Source organism: Daucus carota, chromosome 8, assembly GCF_001625215.2.
Source record: "Daucus carota subsp. sativus chromosome 8, DH1 v3.0, whole genome shotgun sequence".
NCBI classification, from domain to species: Eukaryota; Viridiplantae; Streptophyta; class Magnoliopsida; order Apiales; family Apiaceae; genus Daucus; species Daucus carota.
Genome location: NC_030388.2, coordinates 18,068,529 through 18,089,135, shown reverse-complemented (window position 1 = coordinate 18,089,135; position 20,607 = coordinate 18,068,529). Strand labels below are relative to the sequence as shown.

At 32.2% G+C, this 20,607-nt stretch overlaps 2 protein-coding genes across 10 annotated transcripts; both read left to right on the top strand.

The window, feature by feature from the left end:
* Positions 1–3,430: 3,430 nt before the first annotated feature.
* Positions 3,431–10,058, top strand: LOC108197005 (U11/U12 small nuclear ribonucleoprotein 31 kDa protein). Of its 7 annotated transcripts, none has more exons than XR_010286456.1 (4): positions 3,433–4,364; positions 8,162–8,351; positions 8,787–8,931; positions 9,829–10,058. XR_010286456.1 is itself a non-coding variant. In XM_017364466.2 (2 exons), the coding sequence occupies exon 1, from the start codon at positions 3,603–3,605 to the stop codon at positions 4,341–4,343; it is 741 nt and encodes a 246-aa protein (XP_017219955.1). In that variant the 5' UTR covers positions 3,431–3,602; the 3' UTR covers positions 4,344–4,364; positions 8,787–9,268. The 7 variants fall into 7 exon arrangements, 3 of the variants coding, with proteins under 3 accessions (XP_017219955.1, XP_063939273.1, XP_017219954.1); XR_001801891.2 differs by having other exon boundaries at positions 9,842–10,057; XR_001801892.2 differs by lacking the exon at positions 9,829–10,058 and adding an exon at positions 9,045–9,268.
* A 1,831-nt stretch (positions 10,059–11,889) lies between these two features.
* Positions 11,890–16,434, top strand: LOC108197004 (receptor-like protein 51). Of its 3 annotated transcripts, none has more exons than XM_064083201.1 (2): positions 11,890–13,258; positions 16,292–16,434. In XM_064083201.1, the coding sequence occupies exons 1-2, from the start codon at positions 12,125–12,127 to the stop codon at positions 16,340–16,342; spliced, it is 1,185 nt and encodes a 394-aa protein (XP_063939271.1). In that variant the 5' UTR covers positions 11,890–12,124; the 3' UTR covers positions 16,343–16,434. The 3 variants fall into 3 exon arrangements, with proteins under 3 accessions (XP_063939271.1, XP_063939272.1, XP_017219952.2); XM_064083202.1 differs by having other exon boundaries at positions 11,892–13,253; XM_017364463.2 differs by lacking the exon at positions 16,292–16,434 and having other exon boundaries at positions 11,899–14,905.
* Positions 16,435–20,607: the final 4,173 nt, after the last annotated feature.

Here is a 20,607-nt window from a genome sequence, read left to right as displayed (position 1 = left end):
AATTAATATAATGATTAATTTTTTAAAATATAATAAACATATGTATATAATATTTATCACTAATAACTTATTTCATAAAAGTACACAAATATTTTATTTTTATTATATATAGAAATTTGGAGAGACTATTTATCGGGGACCGAGAGATTTTGAAGGGGAATATAATAATCGTTGGGAAACAAGGATCGAGAAAATTTGGGTGGGTATAAATAAGTCCATTTCATCTTAGGAATCTCAAAAAAAATATAGTAATTGTCCTTGAAATTTTACAAACTCACTTAACATTACAAAATTCATATAATTTTGTCGTGAAGGAATTGTTATGTGATACTGGGATGAATCTCATTCCTTTGAAACAGACATCAACTTTCATATTTTCATATTTATCATATGATAAAGTAATAATGAGTATTACAACTAAGTTATAGTACATAAGTAATAGTGTCAATGCATATTGTACGTTTATAAGTGCACACAGTGAAAATTACTTAAAGAATAAAATCGCTTGTCTCCATTGACATAGACTAACAATGACAAAAATTGGAAAAATAATTAAGCACGTACAACCGACGTACCTATTCTTGGCGTCGGGTTAATGATTACATTTTTGACCTTGTGTCAACCCATCTTCTTGCAGAAAATCACATTGCCGGTTCTGTTACCACTAAGAAGTACTTTGTGTTCCTTTTTGTCAGAAACAACACAAACTTCATATGAGAATCAAATTTGGTGCCCCTAGTCACATAATTGACTAATACTTAGCAAATTTTGCTTGAATCCATCAACTAGTGCAACATTATTAATTATGACATTTTCTTTTGTAACTAAGCCATGTCCCAAAGTATAACTCTTGTTGTCATCCCCAAAGATGATACTAAAGTTAACTCTCTTCTCAAAATTTCTTAGCAGGATAGAATCTCCAATCATATGTCTTAAGCGTCCATTATTAATATGTCAAGGAATTAAGATTCTTTCTTCTTACATGCACACATTAAAATCAACTAAATTTGATTTTTTGGTACCAAAGCAGTCTTCTTAGAAACCATCTTAGGTTTAGAAACATTTGTATCTTTATATAGAAACATTTTCATCTTTGATTAACTTTAATCCCAGAAATATGCTCCTGAATCTTAGGCGTAGTAGTTTTTTTTTTTTTTGACAGAACCTTAGGCGTAGTAGTTGAATAAGATGCATCACAATTTATAGTATTCATAGGAAACTGATTAACATATACATGATTCATTCCAAGCATTTTATATGGCATTGCGGGCACATTGAATGCACCAATATATATATGGATTTGGAATGATTGACATATTTGCAAATTGCAGAGATGCATTGGAAACATAGGCATAAATTGCATATGAGCAGAGGGCATAATAATAGGTATGCAATGATCAGATAAAACAGTTTTACTGTTTACAGCAAAATGATTTACACTACTACATTTAGCACAAGTTTTCGTTTTCGTAACGGCATTCTTATCAGGTGTGTAATTATTCTTTTTATTAATCCTAACCTTGCCATTTCTAGAGTTTTTTTTCTTACTGCTCACAGGCTCCACTTTATCTAACTTAACTCTTAATTTCTTATTGGACAAGTGGCCTATATACGCTCTTTAATATTTTAAAAATCCCGATATTCGTTTAAATTTCATGTCACATTTATTATGTGCTCAAATTATATTTAATCCATATCAAATATTGTTACAAAATCATGGCTATTTCAGGTATATTGTATAATTAATAAAATTTGTCTTTGATAGATGTTATAAATTTGATATCTCAATTTTTTCGGTTCTTTTTGTTTTTAATTTCAGTTTTACTATTGTTTCTCGAATTTAATTTATACGGTTATTGACCAACCCCGGGTTCAAACTTCAAAGTAGGCTGATATACAAATAACCCGGCTCCTTCAAATTTATAGGCACCTTGAACAGAATCTTTACAAATATAATCACCCAAAAATTCACTTCACATTTCTGACCACCCTAAATCAGCAGGGCTCGGGCGAACATACTTAGCTGAAACAATTTTTGAAAAGCTCCTAGCAAGGGCGAACAACACTACAAACTCACATAGTGTTCGCGCCCCCTCTGGCGAACACTACTGCACCCGAATGACGTGTCCTACCCAACCAGGGGCGGACACGTGGACAACCAAACAATAAAACCCAGCCACAGCTTCTTCTCTTCCTCTTCTGCTCTTCACTTCTGTTGCTTCTTCTCAATTTTTTTTTGGCCACATCTCACACACAACATCAAGCAACTTTCGGTTATGTTTCAATCCACTCTACTCACCAATATAATCATTTATCAAGGTAAAAATCAATCTCAATCTTGTTGAAAATTATGCATTTATGTGTATAAATGATATGAATTTTTTGGTGATGATTTATATAGATTCTTGTTAGTTGGTGGTAGATCTAAATCATATGAGTTGTTTGAATAGTTTTTGGTATGATTGTTGTTGATTAGTAGTGGTAGTGGTAATTTTAGTTTAGATTTGTGCTTGAATGTACTTTTATTCGGGTAGAACGATTTATGCACTTTGATTATGTTCATGTATTATGTACTTTGTTCTCTCATATTGTTGTATAATGTTAGCACGACCCATTTACATGATAACATAACAAATGACATAACATAATACATAACTTTTATTAAACTAAAAAAAATTACTCAATTATCACTTCAAATCATGACCTTTTTAATCAATAAAATAATATCAATTCAATATTTACGAAACAACACATTTAATTTATAGTGTTTCTGATTTTTTATAAATAAATTAATCACAATTTTCAGTTTTTTCGAATTATTTATAAATGAAATAAACGAAGTGTTTGGATTTTAAAAACACTTCAAATCATGACATTTTTAATCAATAAAATAATATCAATTCAATATTTACGAAACAACACATTTAATTTATAGTGTTCCTGATTTTTTATAAATAAATTAATCGCAATTTTTAGTTTTTTTGAATTTTTTATAAATGAAATAAACGAATTTTTTTAAATGTTACTCCCTCCATCCCAATTTAGATGAGCCTTTTGCTCATTTCACACATATTAAGAAATATTAAATGGTTGTTTCTTTTTTCTTATTTGCCCATATTTATTGCGCTGACTTCTTATTGTAATATTAGCTAGTGGTATATTGGAATAATAAATATGAGAGGGTAAAGATGGAAGATGGTTGATAAATATGCATTGAAAATGGAGAAGCTCAACTATTTTGGGATAAAAAATTTCTCAAAAAGTTCATTTAATTTGGGATGGAGGGAGTATAACATTGGCTTCACATTATATGAATTAAATGTTAATATAACATTGGCTTCACATTCAATGTTACGAATTATTTCAACAATTTTTTTTTATTAAACTCATTATATGTTTGCCCGAGGGGGGCGAACGTATAAGTGTTTTTGTGTTATGTTCGCCCGAGCCAGAGCTTACCAAATTTTTTTTCAGCTAATTATGTTCGTCCGAGATGTAAATGAATTAGGATGGTTAGTTTTGTGAATTGAAAATTTGCGTGTTAGTAATTTGAAGGAGCCCAAATAACCCGAATCGCACAACAAATACTCCCAATTACCAACATGGTGATCAAGAAAAACACCCACTCCTCCGACGAAGAAGACGACACCTTCTACTACCGCTACGCCACCGCAGCACCGCCGCCCACCACCACCTCCACCGCCCAATCCACCTCCCGTTCCGGCAGCGGCGGCTTAGCCCCTTCTAAATCCACCGTCTACATCTCCAATCTCGACTACACTCTCACAAACTCCGACCTCTTCACCATCTTCTCCACCTTCGGCAAGGTCGCCAAGGTCACCATTCTCAAGAACAGGCAGACCCGTGAGAGTCGTGGGGTTGCGTTTGTTTTGTTTGTTTCCAAAGAAGATGCTGTGAGTGCTGTGAAGGGGATGAATGGGAAGGTATTGAATAAGAGGACTTTGAGTGCTTCGATTGCGGCGGATAATGGGAGGGCCAAGGAGTTTATTAGGAGGAGGGTTTATAAGGATAAGAGCCGGTGTTACGAGTGTGGGGAAGAGGGGCATTTGAGTTATGAGTGTCCGAGAAATGTGTTGGGGAAAAGGGAGAGGCCGGAGCCGAAGAAAGTGAGGCGGTTCGAGGGGAAAAGAGGGAATGTTGGTGAGGGTGAGGGGGAGGAGGGGGAGGGGGATGAGGGGTTTGTGGAGGAGAATTGGGCGTCGGTTGTGGATTCGGATGCAGATGAGAGGTTGTTGAGGAATGAGGAGGAGAGGGGGGTTGGGAAGACGGGGAAGCGGAAGAAAGTTGGGTATTTTAGCGATGAGAGCGGGGATGAGGACTGATGGGGTCATGCATTTTCTGAGGTAAGGGGTCTCTTTTTGGTTCAATGTTGTTTTGTTTAATTTGTTGTGATTAGGTGAAAGTGTAGTTATTGGAATTGTGAATGCTATATTAACTGCATAATTAGAGATGGTAGAATTTGTTTACTTGAATGGGTTTTACTTTATGTAAAATTGTATGTAAGTTGGGACAATTGTTCTTCATATGTTTGGAGCTTTATATATAGTTCATTAATAGAAAGGGTTAATAGGCATATTCATCACTGTAGTCGCTCACAACTTTCAAGTGGGTCACTAAGTTAAAAAAGCTTACAGTCTCATAATTGAACATCCAAAAACTTTCAAGTTGGTCATGTCCGCTAGCCCCGTTTAAAATCTAACGGTTCGCTGACATGGATCTGATTACATGACAGCTCACCCAATAGAATGAAACGTAGTTTTACCCGACCCAATTCCTCATTTCTTAATCAATCTTGTTCATTTCATTTGAGCTTTTTTTTTACCATACAAATTTTCTTTTTCAATTCTGCTCTTTGTTATTTAATAAAATGAGATCTTCTAACTCTAAATTTAGTTAGTCATGCATATAATACGTCTAATTTTAGTTAAGGATGACAACGAGTCAGATCGGTTCGGATATTTAACATATCCAAATCCAAATCCAATCGGGTTTCACATATCAAATCCAAATCCAAATCAACGGGTTTCGGATCGGGGTCTGGTTTATCCAAAACTCAAATTCCAAAAAGTAAGCAGTACTATAATAATTTATCTTTGAGTTTCTCGCAAATTAATTTCATTAAATTTTTATTTAAACTACATTAATAATAAAGTATTACACATTCATAAAATCTTAAACCGTATTTAATAAAATCTTAAACCGAATCGGATTTGGATTGCGGATCAAGTTTCGGTTCGAAATACCTAATATCTTGAATAATTAACTTGTGGACTTCAATTGGATAGTCCGGTGGTTAAGGGCATATCCTTTGTTGGCTCAGGTCCTGGGTTCGACTCTGGCTCATCTAGAGATTGTCTAAGAATAGATACTCAATTGTAAGGCTTATAAGCCATATTAGTCAAAAAAATAAATAAATTGTGGACTTCAGTGTGATTTTTAACATTATTTGGGATAATACGGCGAAGTTTTATTAGTTGGGCTGGGTTTTCTCATGGGTCAGGTGTGAATGACATGGCTCCACTGTGGCTTCTCATCCGTCCAAAACTAACGGTGCAATGCTAAAAGTCAAGGGTTCTTAACAGTCGTGTAATTATTTGCAAGTTTAATGATGCTACTGATAAGTATATGCAGTTCAGTTATGTGATTGAAAGCTTTTTTAGCTTGATGACTAATTTGAAAGTTGTTAACGACTACAATGATGAACATGCCTATTAACCCTTAATAGAAAGGATGGGGTGGTTTTCCTAATTGTTGATGGAGAGCCTAATACTCTGGTATGGTAATTTCTTATAAATGATACCATCTTTGGGTACTATGTGAGAGCAATTATATTGGTCGACTCTGGTCTAGTTTGTAGAACATGAAAACACAATTGTAGCTAAAGAGCTGCAAATACATATAGCGGCCTTGTAACTTTCTCTGCATTCGTTTGTTATGAGTGATTTCATGGACTTGGATTATTTTGCAGTCACTTGATCAGTGTTCAGTTATTGTTTATACAAAAATTAGGAAATCGGTCTATTCCTTGTAAGGTTGTGATTAGGAGATATCTAGAGGGTCATTCTCGCATTATTCTTGCTTTACTCTCTTTAGTCTTTTCTTAGAAAGTTCAATTTGCGTATATAGAGTGGCTTGATTTTTGAATTTTTTGGCGCCTTCCCTAAAGTTTTACTGTCGAGCAATTTTCATATTATTCAAATTCTAGGTCCAGCCAAATTTTCACTCCGATTCATGTCAATCAAATTGGGTTGTCACATATATAAGTTATTCCTCTCTTTTAAATATTACTATGTTCTGTTAATTCATTACTACATATTTAAGATGTCAAAACATTTTATATTTTTTCAGCTTGGTCTGGAGTTCTAGAATAAGGTTTGACAGTTTATATGATACAAGTGTAATATGATTAGTGTCTATAATCTATACTTTCCATCAGGTCATGCTAGTGAAGGTAAAATCGTAAAATAAAGGAACATAAGGAGCAAGTGTAGTGTGCATAGGACTATAGCAGTTTGATTGTAGCATTGTGGAAGAGCTATTAGGAGCCCGTTTGGGTATAAAATAATGACTTATGGCTTATGGTAACTTAATGTGATAAGTGCGCAACTTAAATTGTGTGTTTGGGTTTTTTAATATTATAGGTGACTTGTGAGTTACTAAAAATATAATAGTAAAAATAAATTTGATAGATTATTTATATGAGTGTTGAAATGGACTTCTATAAAAAATATCGTAGAAATAAAATAAATGGCTCAAAAATGTACATCCCGCCAACGTATGGCCTTAAGTCAGTTTCTTGCTTATTTTTAACTTTAGGTTGGCTTCTGGATCAACTTAAAGTCGATTATGGATCTCATTAAGTATGATTATAGTTAAGCAATTGACTTGATTCAGTTTTAGTGAATAAACAAAATTAACATGACTTTCTAAACGGTATACCCTGTAATATTGCGACATACTAGTTACAGAGTATTGTGATCTGAAATAGGAGTTCTCAATTCAGGTAAGTTATAAACAGTATAAATTGAATATTTCCTGGTTGAATGGCAAACATGAATATTTAGAGGAAATACTCAATTCCAATCAAGTCGTACTATGGGTGGCTGCCTCTGAGTAGTAGATTGTGTGAAGTTCTGCATGTTCTTTCCTCTATAGATTAAGCGTAGTGATTTTATATTAAATGAATTTAATCTTATAATAATAATCGAAGCTCCCCAAATCACCAAGTAAGCTCCCATGTACAAGACCATTTTGGATGTTGTACAACGTTTTAATGTACACTGTACAACATTATATGCATAATTTACTACACTCATGTATGCCAATGTTGTTTAGTTCATATAGGTTGAAGCTTGTTTGTCGGTTCCCTCTCTTTTGTATGCTAAAATCTTATAAATTTGAGGACATATTATCACTTTGGGGAACCTTTGTTGTAAAAAATCAATAATAGTAGTTATAGATTAGTACGTTGCCGAGGCCTAGTAATATTGACTTGTCTTTGAAAATTATTCTCTAGCACCACTGGTGGCATTTATTTGCTGCTGGAGGACTTTTCTTTTTATATTTTTTTACTAGCTTATAACCCGTGCCATGCACGGGTGTTTTTTATAAACAATTTTATATAGTTTTAATATATCTAATATCAATTACATTAAAATAAAATATGATAATATATTCAGTTTGTATTTTTAGAACTAAATAATATATATATAAACATATAATTTAAATATGTTGTTTACTGGATTCTAATCTTATATATTTGTATTTTTGACAGATACTGCAATATACGGTAGATTTTTTAATATGCGCTTGATGGGATTCTAACCTTAAGCTTTAATAGCATGTTATATACAAAATTCAATCTAACGGTTCTAATCAATTTGATTAGGTGATCTAACGGTTATAATGCATTGTACCGGTCTACAAACCAACTACCGAACTCTTACATGTTAACTTTAATGTATTATAGATTTATTCTGATCTTGCTTGTGGTAAAAGATTGGTTTAAATTAATCTTACTGTTATTTGCAATTATTTATTATATGTATTGGCCACAGCTTGCCTTTAGAACTAAAAGTCTAGAAGGCATCTCTAGTTAGTCATGCTCCACAAACTTGTGAGCCATTTTCTTTTGGTTCAGATGGCGACTAAATCAAGCTCAAATGGATGACGGACTTGATTGGATCTCATTTATTGGTCCCTGAAAGTGACGTGAAGATAAATGACGAGTGCTTGCATCAAGAACATAAGGCAACATGTGGAGAACTTTGTACTTGGTTTTCAAAGTGTGATTGTTATATCAGGCTTGATTACTTGAACTCGCTATAAAAGTATGTCATGATTATAGTGTTATGTACTTGGGAAATATTGAACATTAAGAAAACAAAAAAAGGTCAAAGGTCAAGGTATCTCTCCTGTTAAAATATGAATAGTGCTTTTTCAGTTTGTTGCCTGGATAAAGATTACTAAATTGTTAATCCTTTCTCAGTCCCCCTTATAGTTGCATGTCATTTCTGTACAGTAGGACAAATACATAGAATTACGATATAGATTCAGAAACATTGATATAGATGCAACATTTTGTATTGCATGATTTGGGCTATCTCCTAAGCCTGTATCCATCATCTCTGAACTACTTATAGTTATTTAGACACCGGTATAACCTGTGATGCATTTGGACTGGTGAAATTTATATTGTCACGTAAATGAAGCCAAAATTCGCCTTGCATCCCCTGAATGAATGATTCTTAGGTCACTGCTTGCAGCTTGGGGTCACATTCATTTGACTTCTGTGCAACGCTGCATTGCCATCAACTGCCGAGGAACTTACCTAAAAAGGCAGGTCGAGCTGTTGAAATAAAGGCTGCAGTTGAAGTGCGGGTTCTACTTTATGCCCTGCAATTACACAAGGTGAGAATTACTAGTTTTTGTCTTTAAAGAATCAAGTAATTTTGTAAAATATGCAGCCCAAATTTTCAAATGAAGAGATGAAACTCATATCAATGAATTGCATCTTTTGCTAGCTCCTGGTTATATCACATTTCTTTGTGTAATCAAAGAGGGACAAGTCATCTGCCTGTTACCTGATCACATGTTACTTTCATTTCCTTATGCTCAGTCACCTCCATCATAGGTGGAAATATCATCTATAGATGAATGGGACTGTGTCTTTAGAACTGATATACTCCCTCTGTCCCGTCCGTTTAATTCTATACGTTTGCTTTCAACTGCTTGACACGTATTTCAATTCTCTTATAAAATATAGTTCTGTAGCTTATTTTTAAAATTTCCTCTTTTTTGAATAAAAATTTAGATGTTAAATTTTTTATTCAAGAAAAAAGAAATTTTGAAAATAGGTTACAGAATTTTACTTTACAAGAGTATTAAAGTGCGTGTCGCGTCCCGTCCCCGAATGTATACTATCGAGGAGGAGGGAGTAATATTATTCTATTTTATTTCACTGGACACATTTTAATGTGTGTTTGATGTATAATTACATAACTTATTTTAACCTTTTTTGTATAAAATTTAAACATTAAACTTTTATTCAGAAGAAAAAGAAGTTAAAAATAATTTATGTAACTATACTTTATAGGAGTCCTAAAATATATGTCGAGTCATCTGTCCCCAAAATTATATATGGTGTACGATTTGAAAAAGAAAAAAAATGGTATGGAAATTACAATCAAGAATTTAATTAAGTTGAGTTCAAAAAAGAATTTAATTAAGTTAATACTTTGCTAAATTTAAGTCTGCTCAAATTTGATGAATTATTAGTAGAGTAAGATTGATTGTTGTTCTTGCAAGTCGTGATTAACAGAAAGGACATATTTTGTTCACGGACTGCACGCTTTATTGAGCAATAGATCTGATAGCACTGAAGAATCATGGCTGGAGTAGAGAGGAATGATGATAATATGTAAATGCTAAAAGTACAAGCAAAGTTAAATGGCGATATTTTTCTTTTTTAGTTAATTGTTCACTTGAGCTACACAGATAATTGTCATGATTGATATTATCATTCATAATGATATCAGTTTATGGAGTATATATATACAACAATGTTTGCAATAGGTACAAATCTATAATTCTGAATAAAACTGTTAATTCATAAATTTTACTCTTATTTACAATTATAGAAAATTAATAGTTAAGTTAAATTTGTAATTCAAAGTATATATGTGCGTTGAGATGTAAGTTGAGTCAAATCCAGAATTTTGAGATGGGCAACAGGAGAATAGATAAATGACACAAGCTACTGTAGATTATAATAAGGGAAAATCTTGATGGTACACTCATAGAATTGGCTTTTCTTAATGGTACAATCGCATTATTGACTTCTACCAGTGGGAACCTCGTACTTTAAATTTACTCTCTATGGTACACTCGTTTACTTTTGATCTACTCTCTATTTATTTCAGACTGTAAAACAAATTGTATATTTAAAATTCTTGCGAAAACTTACATAAAATAGACTCTTAAATCATGTAAAACAGAGTCAAAATGAGTGAGATATATTCAAACTTCATAACCAAACTTTGTCATTAATATCTCACTCATTTTGACTCTGTTTTACATGATTTAAGAGTCTATTTTATGTAACTTTTAGCAAGGATTTCAAATATACAATTTGTTTTACAGTTTGAAATCAATAGAGAGTAAATTAAAAGTACACGAAGGTACCATAGAAAGTAAATTAAAAATACGAGCGTACCATCAGTAGAAGTCAAAAATGCGATGGTACCATTGAGAAAAGACAATTCTACGAGTGTACCATCGAGAATTTCCCTTATAATAATCCATTGATAAAGCAAACAGTGTCTCGTTTCCTCCCAAAACCGACAACAAATCGTCAGTCGATAAAGTAGCTGTGAAAAGAGAGTTGCATCAACGCATTTTCCAGAGTTCACACCGAACCACAGAAGATGTAAAATGAATAATTTTGCAGGTGCCGCTTAAGGACTGTTGAATAATAAACCTATCCTATAGATATATAACAGCACCTCAGCTATAATTTCACCCAGAGAGATGACAATGACAGAAGAGAAAGTTCCATTTTACGAAGATTTTCTTGAGAAACAACTGGTATTACTACTTGAGATTTTCTTAAGATTATGTGTAAATTGTAATTAATGGATTGAAACAACAAAGATAGTTGACACTGCATATTTTCTAAGAGTTAAGAGCAAGTCCAATAGATTGCCTATATGATGTCCTAAACTCACATTTAGGTAATGTGTCAAAAAAATGCACTCTAACACTATCCTAGTGTTATCCTAAATCACTAGCACAACCTTAATTCTCTTAGCTATTACCTATTTATAAGTAACCCCTAGCCATTACTTATTTAATATTTATGAATAAAATAATCATCTCTCTCCTTCTTTCTTTGTCTATTCTCTCCTTTCCCCCCCTCTCTCAAATTTATTATTAAAATAATCTTAGGAGAACAAATATAGGGATTACTATTGGAGTTGACACTAAAAATAGATTACCTAAATCACTAAGACATACTAGCACTCATTATTTTATATTATTTATAAGTAATAGGATTGGTAACCTATTGGACTTGCTCCAAGAGTTACACACTTGGCTTTAATTTTGAAACAATAAAAGTTAAAAAATGCACGAGGAACGTTTGTGCAAACTTAAAAAAAAGTGATTCTTTGTTTAAGGTAAAGAAGTAGATTAAAAGTAAGAAATAAGTTAATAAAGTGTTTGGAAAAAAGTAAAAACTCTAAGAAAGAAGCTAATATTCTCAACTTTTAAAAATGTTTCTGTTTATTTACACAAATGGGTCAAAAGAAGCAGTTTCTGCTTCGTAAAAACAAATAGGCGCATAGTCTATGAATGTGATTTTGTAATAATTATAATAGATTTCATCATTCATTTTTTTTTGGACATGAAGTAATTTGCATAAGGTGTGACAGGGGAGTATAGAACATACTGTAGAAGTGAAGTGCAATAAATTAGTATCCTACTCACCTTCTCTAGCAACATTCATTGCCCTCTCTGTCAAAGCATCTGTAATCTCTACACTCATGAAGTAGAGTACTTCCCCTGTTCCACATTTACACTCCATCACACACAGAAGCAAAGAGTGATGGAACCACCACAACAATGCCTCCTCATCCTCACTCTCATCCTCCTCTCCACCACCACCTCCTCCACCACTCTAGACCCCAAACAACTCACAGCCCTCCAATCACTCAACATCCCCACCACCACAGACCCATGCACCACCTCAACATGCGACAACTCCTCCCCTTTCCGCCACCTCCTCACCCTCAACCTCTCCAACTGCCCTCCCCACCTCCAAATCTCCAACACTGCCCTCAAATCTCTCTCCTCCCTCACATCTCTCTCGATTCTCGACTGCCCATCTCTCCCTCTCCCTCACTTCCCTCCCCAACTTTCCACAAATCTCCAGTCCTTCTCAGCCATCAACAGCCTCACCAAACTCTCCGGACTCTTCCTCAGCCACCTCACAAATCTCACCTCTCTAACAATATCCAACACTACAATCAACTCTACTCACCCCTCCATCATCCTCTACCCCATGAAGTCTCTCAGCTTTCTCGCAATCACACAAGCCAAACTCAACGGGCTTTTCCCCAAACATTGGCACATAAATCTCACTCACATTGATTTATCACACAATAGTCTTTTTGGGAAAATCCCAACTTCCTTGACCCGACTCGAAAATTTACAAATTTTGAATCTTTCTTCCAATGGGATCACCGGAACCATACCTGATTCAATAGGAGACTTGCTAGCTCTTCAAACCTTGTCATTGTCGTTAAATTCGCTTTCGGGTTCAGTCCCGGAGACAATTTTAGCAATGCCTGAACTTGTGCACCTTGATCTCGGCTCTAATCAGCTCAATGGGACAGTTCCCGCGTTTATTTCAGAGATGAGGAATTTGAAGTACTTGAATCTTGAGTATAACAAGTTTCACGGAGTAATGCCGTTTAATGAGTCCACTCTTAAGAGATTCGAGGTGTTTAAAATAGGCGGGAACAATAATCTTTGTTACAATCAAACGACAATTTCTTCCAAATTTAAGCTGGGGATTTCCCCTTGTGACAAATATGGATTGCCAATCCCACCACCACCGGCTAAAGATTCCCTTAGTGATGGCAGTACTAGTAGACGGAGCTCGGCCGATGATGATGACGACGACGATGACGGTGATGTGAAATCTGATCCGGACATGAATCACAAGGGTCCAAGTAAGGTTGTCCTTGGTGTTGCCATTGGCCTCTCATCTATAGTTTTTCTCATTGTTTTCTTAGTTCTTCTTTCTAAATGGTGTGGATAATTTGTGCATTTTTGCCTCATTTATTTAGGAAAAATTCATATAAAATACATAAAAATGAATTTATAGAACATTCATCTGAGGAAGACCAGTTGCATTGGCATGTCATGCTTTGCGAGATTTATAAAAATTACTTATTACTGTATTTGCTAAATCATGGGTTCAACCTAAAGAGGTCTTTTTTGTTAAGGAAGCTGGAGCTTTTGGCTTAGAGAACTTTGTTATTATTTGTGGCATTTGAGTAGAAAGCTCTGTTTACTACTTGCCCTGTGGGGTTTAGTGCCTGTTTGGGGTTGTGGTTCCAAACCACAACAGCAGCTTTTTCTCAAACCGCTATAAAAAAGTGTTTGGTAAAATCTGAAAGAGTTTTTTCTAACCACAATTTTTGTCCAAAAGCAGCTTTTACAGAAAGCTGGTGTACCCCTGCTTTTACAAAAGCAGCTGTTGCGCGCAGTTGTTACAGGCCCCAACATCAAACCCTGACACAAACAACTATTTTTTATAAAATATATTGTAGCCCTTAAAACAAAATAACAAAACACATATATAACACATGTTTTATTATATTCTGGGATTATTGTTGGTACACATGATGGTTGTTGAATTTTTTCTAATAAAAATTTAAATGAAAATATTTGAAATAAATATTGTTTAAATGAATTTTAAAGTTATATCTTTTTGGTGTTATTAAATTTTGTCCAAAAAAATTTCATTATAATATAGAGACAGAAATTAAATTTATTGAGTAATATATATTAATAGAAGAAAAAAATTATATATTTATATATAAAATAAACGTAAGTAGTATATTTGGTAAATGTTATAGATTTTTATATAATTTTTAAATGAATATAAGAATTAATATTGGTGTTCCAAATAAAATAGAAGTAATCTAAATCACATAAAAAAATATTGTATGTTACTAATAAGGAATTGCTTTTTTTTATATTTGTGTGTAAAATATAAATGATGCGTTACTGTTGAAAATCTTACAGAAATTATGTAGTTTTGTAAATAGAATATCGTAATTTTATAAAAAGCCATAAATTTAATTGGTTATACCAATATGATTTTCTATTTTAAATATGATTTTTATATCATTACTTAAAATTATATATATTAATAGCATATTTTTTTAAAAAAAAACCTCATACATCATACAAAATAATCAATTAAATTTTAAAGAAAACAGTATTTTATAGTTTTACAGCTGTCAATAGAACCCCAAAACATGTTAATAAAATATTATTTTATTTATAATTATAACTCTAAACAGCAGTTTAACAAAAAATTTACCAAACAATTTGTTTTCAGCTTTTACTCAAACAGCACATTTGAAATCAAGTTTACCAAACAGTCTCCGCTTTTGTAAACAGCACTTTTGTAAACCGCACTTTTACTCACAGCAACAACAATTTTCAACAGCAATCCCAAACAGACCCTTAGTGGCCTGTGGGAGTGTGGGGTGGGATGATTAGGCCTTGAGGGAAAAGTAAATATGTTATGAATTATGGTGATGTTGTAGTGAATGTATGATTTCTTTATATGGAAGATTTTGCTTTTTCATACTTGGTTAATAATTCATGTCTTTCACTTGAGTTCATCTTTGGCCTGTGTAATTATGATACCTCCAGTTCATAAGTTTCCTTTATGTTTTTCATTTGACAAAAATATGCAGTTATGCAGGGCTTGTAGTTTCAAAGATTCAATGTGGAGGTAATATCGTAAAAAAAATTCATGAACTAAATAATTAACTCGATCGATGTCTCTTGTTTGCATTTACTATTTCTCACGAATTCTGAAATTTGTGTGTTGCAATCAGATATTACAGGATATTTTCAGTTTTGTTTGTTTCGGCTTTAAAAATTAATCCACACTAGATATAAAATGAAGTATAAATTCTTGCCTGCACCAAATTTTTACAGCACAAAAAGAAAAAGAAGTCAGATGAAAAAACTGTGATTGGGTGCAGGCAGTTTCCAATGTAATGAATTTGTTTCTCCCAAATTGTGATTGGCAGCTGTATAGTTAAATAAGGTGAAAAGGGCAATGACATGTTATCAAGATACATACAGATTGACTATATGCAAAATTTTGTTATTTGACCAGAAAAAGGAAATTGAGATAAGTTTTGGTGAACTTAGTTAATTTTTACATTCTAACAATTACTTTATTGTTGGGTGATAAATTTTATTAATTATAATTTCATTAATAATGATACCCGCCGCTTACACAAAACTCTCCACTAAGTAAAAATCTTTCACCCAAAGACTCATATTTTAACCTTCACAATTAACTCATGCAATTCAACTAGGATCTGCTGATATGACCAATGACAGTGGTAACACTGTTAAGCTGGTACTTTTTCCGTCCATTATTATTTTTTCTGTTTGTTTTATCAATTATATTATTATTATTAATTAATTTTTTATTTTTTTCAATAAGTTCCCAATTTATTTGGGTTTTTTTTGGTCTCTCCTTGTGAGAGTTAGGTTTTTGTTTGGTTTTTGTGTGTTCATCATGTCCGGGATTACAGATCTGCGGGATTTTCATGGTGCTGATTCAGTGATAAAGGTTTGTATGGTGATACATTCATGGTCGATTGCTCAAAACAACATTGGGAGTATTACAACATGTATATATCTCTTCAAAAAATCGCTTGGTTGCCTACCGAAGAAGGAAGGATTCAGCGGTGATATGATTATGCGTTTGTTCAATTTCGATTATATCTGTAGATGCCGTATGGCTTTTCATTACTGAATTATTTTATTTTTTCAAAAAAAAAAGTTTGTCAATACATATTTTTTTATCATTAATATCTTTAATTTTATAATAGTATTAAATATAAAAACTTAACTATATTAAAATACTTATGAATACAAATCGAACATGAATAGTATATATGACACTTGTAACATTGTTTATGACACAGGACCACCTTTCACCTTCCAGGCTTTTACTTTTTACACAGTCGTGAACATTGGTACTTTTAATGTGAAATAAGCCTGTCAAAATGTTTGCAGAAATGAGAGGATCTCAGCAAAATATAACATGGACTGCTAAGAATCTTTCCTCTTTAAAGGCACTTTGATGACCTTTCGGGCGTATACCCCATACTGTATAGGATTAGGAAGTCTGCAGATGTAAGAGCATCTCCAAGAGACTCTTTTTGGCTCCTAAATATAATATAAACAATGTAACTCTTAGTAATTTAGTACAAAGTTAAGAGTGTACACTCCAACAATGCTCTCTATATTTCTTATCTATTTCATATTTTATTCATATTAGGCTCCAATATATTGGGAAACAAAACAAAAAGAGAGGAAAAGATGGAGGTGAATTGGAGGGAAGGATTTTTTTATTGTGAAAAAATAAGTTAGGAGCCATGTGATGACTCTTAACTTTGAGGAGAGAGGAGAGAGAAACAAGAGGCTCTTAGTGATTTAAGAGCCACTTAAGAATCCCTTGGAGCAACATTTTGCCTCTCCCTCCTCAAATCTCAAGTTAGGAGCCTAAGAGCATCTCCAAGAGCCTCCTTGTTGGCTCTTAAATATAATATAAAAAATGTGGCTCTTAGTAATTTAGGACAAAGTTAAGAGTGTAAACTCCAACAATACTCTCTACATCTCTTCTCTATCTCATATTTTATTCATATATTGGGCTCCACTATAACAAAAAAGAAGGAAAGATGGAGGTGAATTGGAGGGAAGGATTTTTTTATTGTGAAAAAATGAGTTAGGAGCCATGTGGTGGCTCTTAACTTTGAGGAGAGAGGGGAGAGAAACAAGAGGCTCTTAGTGATTTAAGAGCCACTTAAGAGTCTCTTGGAGCAACATTTTTCCTCTCCCTCCTCAAATCTCAAGTTAGGAGCTTAAATGAAGAATCTCTTGGAGATGCTCTAAATAAAGAGTCTCTTGGAGATGCTCTAAGACTTGCATGTCATTTCTTGATGCCTTTGAGTACAGGGCATACCGGTCTGGTAAATCTTAGAGCAAGTCCTGGATGCTAACTATCTATTATCATCAATACTACATAGTCCGTCCTAATGAATTGTATACGTTATCTTTTGACACGATTTTAAGATTTTTTAAAGTATAGTTCCACAATATTTTTTTAAAACTTTATTTTTCTGAATAAAAATTTGATTTTTAAACTTTTATCCAAAAAAGGAAAATTTTAAAAAATATTATGAAACTATATTTTGTAAGAGTCTCAAAATGTGTGTAAACAGTAAACGTATACATCTCATTCGGACGGATAGTATATCATCACAAAGTGTTTATTAGTGTTAAAATATAAGTTGCACTTCAATACTAGTTTTATAATTAGTTTCAAATTAAGCTATTTTTTAAAACTTTTGGTCAATTCATATGTTTTTGATATTTGTTGATTTTCAATACAATAATTATCACTATTCGTAGTAGTATACAATAATTACCACTATTCGTAGTAGTTTATAATGTACTGTAACTAACAGGTAAGTATGGATCCATCTTGGTTTCAAATATAGAAGAACCTGAGTAAAAAAAAAACATGCTCACGAGCTTCAGATCCAAGTTGATTCAATTTCAGACTCCCGAATGCATGTAATTAATTGATTGCCAAATTATATAAATCAGGTTTCTAAACTCAACTTATATTAGGAAACATAGAACCAAACCAAAGTGGGGCACTTGACATACTGATCTTGAAGAAACTCGAATCAGTACATATATCGCTTATATTCACTTTCTCCTCGGCAATATTTTGAGGAAGGATAAAATCTACTACACCATAAAGATTTCATACATAGTTCACAATCAGGCACTAAAATATTTCTACTGCTTATCCAAAACAAAACTACACGTCAAGATTTTTAAGCAAGTCATATTCGATAGTTGTATACCTAATTAAAATCATCTGATGTCCAATACATCTTCTTCGATCTCTTGGCAACATAATCCGATCCGACGGCAAATTTACGGTTTGCTTTCCTTTTATACATGATCCAGGTGGCTGCAAACCTCTGTCTCCAGGCCTTACAACTATACAGTATATCTCACCAGGCATGTATTCAAATTCCTCTCGTCGAAACTTACGTTTCCGTTTCCACAAAGCGTTATCGGAACAGGCCCCTCAAATGTTAGGGGCACATTATATATATATATAGGGTTGCACTCCACACAGAACACCTTAAAAAAAGAACAACACAGAACACTATCATAACACTTCATTTTTCATAAAAAATGATTTGTTAAGGTTATAATTACATAGTTAAGTAGTAATTAAACTTGATATATGAATTCTAACATCCAAACTCATCTAAATTATTGATATGAAATATTATAGAATGCAGATTAGAATCAAGAATAGAATCCAGAATGGAATCATATAGATATATCTTTTGCACGATTATTTTACATAGAATCATGTTATTTTTAATTTATATTTATTGTTAAACATGGTGGATACTGTTTTTATTCATAATAAAACGTTAATCACCTTAAAATTGGAATTTAATTCAAGGTTTTGATGAGATTCTACATTTGATTCTAAAGTGTTCTGTGTTGTTCTTTTTTTAAGAGTGTTCTGTTTTGAGCAATGACATATATATATATATATATATATATATATATATATATATATATATATATATATATATATATATATATATATATATAGTCAAAATGAAAAAAAATAGCAAAAAGGTTAATTTTATTATTAAGATGAAAAAATTGAAAATTTTTATACACATCAATAAGTTTTAAATGTTACCTTGAATAAGTTATATAAATTCTTAAAAATACTAATATCATAATCATGTTAATAGAAATAAATACTTGCATCGAAAATTATCCTGCTCTCAAGGTAAAATTCTAATTTAACTAATAATGACTTCATTAAGTTAATTAATTTAACTACTTATACTATTTTTTTTCTTTCTTGATGACCATATGCAGTATTATATCATTAAAATAATGATTCAATTTTTAGGATCTAATTTATTTTAAATTATATTCATTTTTAATTTATACATGTGTGTGTGTCTATATATCAAGTATGAAACAAGTAATTTAAATATATAATGAATTTAATAACGGGTTTATATAATTTTAAACAAGTATACATATAATATAAATTTAAATTATATATGTATCCATTCATAGAAAATAGTTTGTTAGAAAATGTGGATTATAAAAATATTATTTGAGGGTTTGCTTCAAAAAATGCTAGAAGAACACTTTTCAGATAATTTTATGTTATCTACGTACTTGTTTTATTTTTTTACAATTTTCAGTTAATTTTTATAATATGAAAAAAAATATTTTATGCACTTTAATTGTAATATGATTTTTACAATTTTGTGTCGATTTTTATTATTTCATGTACTTGTATATTTTTAGACTATTAGGACACTATTAGGGCACATTTTATGCATATTGCACAGGGCATTGTAATTCTCAATTCTCAGGCACTGCCCTGATTATCATTACATATTATACGATCCAACAAGGAACAAACGGATGCTAAATTAGCTAGATCTTTGCCTGACAGACGTTCGATGATGTCTTTTATTAACTCGATCGGCAGTCTTATTAGACCTTGCTCTTCCTCCTGTTGCAGGTAGGGTTTTGACATGATCAATCTCTATACCAAGTGGTAGTTAAATGAAAAAGTTAATCTATTCAGGTCCTCATTCCTCAACACAAACAAAATCTATTATAGGTATTTAGGACCATTTGTACAAGATTAAGAAACTTATTATATTTAAACTAAAAAAATGGATTATAGGAGAAAATAAATTTGGACTTATAAATTATCAGCTAGTGGAGTCTTTGAATTATATTACTGTACCTATATAAATCAATGAAGTGTTTGCAATTTGTTTAAATTTCAAATAGTAGTGATAGGTACTCAAAATTAATTTTGCAAAAAAAAAAAAAATCAGAGTGGAACAATCAAAACGAGTAAACATTTTGATTAATTCCCGAACTTATTATAAATTTACTAAACTTGATTGATAAAATGCCGATGATCAACTGACGCGAATTTTTTTCATTTTAAAGTTTTGTCATCGAAGGTCCTAAATTCAAATGGAATAATCCAGCCGCTAAACGGATGGATCTTATGAATGTCCAGCAAAAAAATTTTAGGTAACATTCAACATTGCTGTTATAGATAATAATAATAATATTTTGCTAAAAAAAGGGTGAAAAATTGTTTAATAAATCTGAAAACAGTTTTTCTGAAATGCAGTTTTTAGCTTAAAATCTGTTTTTTTTAAAATA

Bases quoted from the DNA above. Each gene is read 5' to 3' on its own strand.
- LOC108197005 (XM_017364466.2), top strand. From the start codon at position 3,603: ATGGTGATCAAGAAAAACACCCACTCCTCCGACGAAGAAGACGACACC.
- LOC108197004 (XM_017364463.2), top strand. From the start codon at position 12,125: ATGGAACCACCACAACAATGCCTCCTCATCCTCACTCTCATCCTCCTC.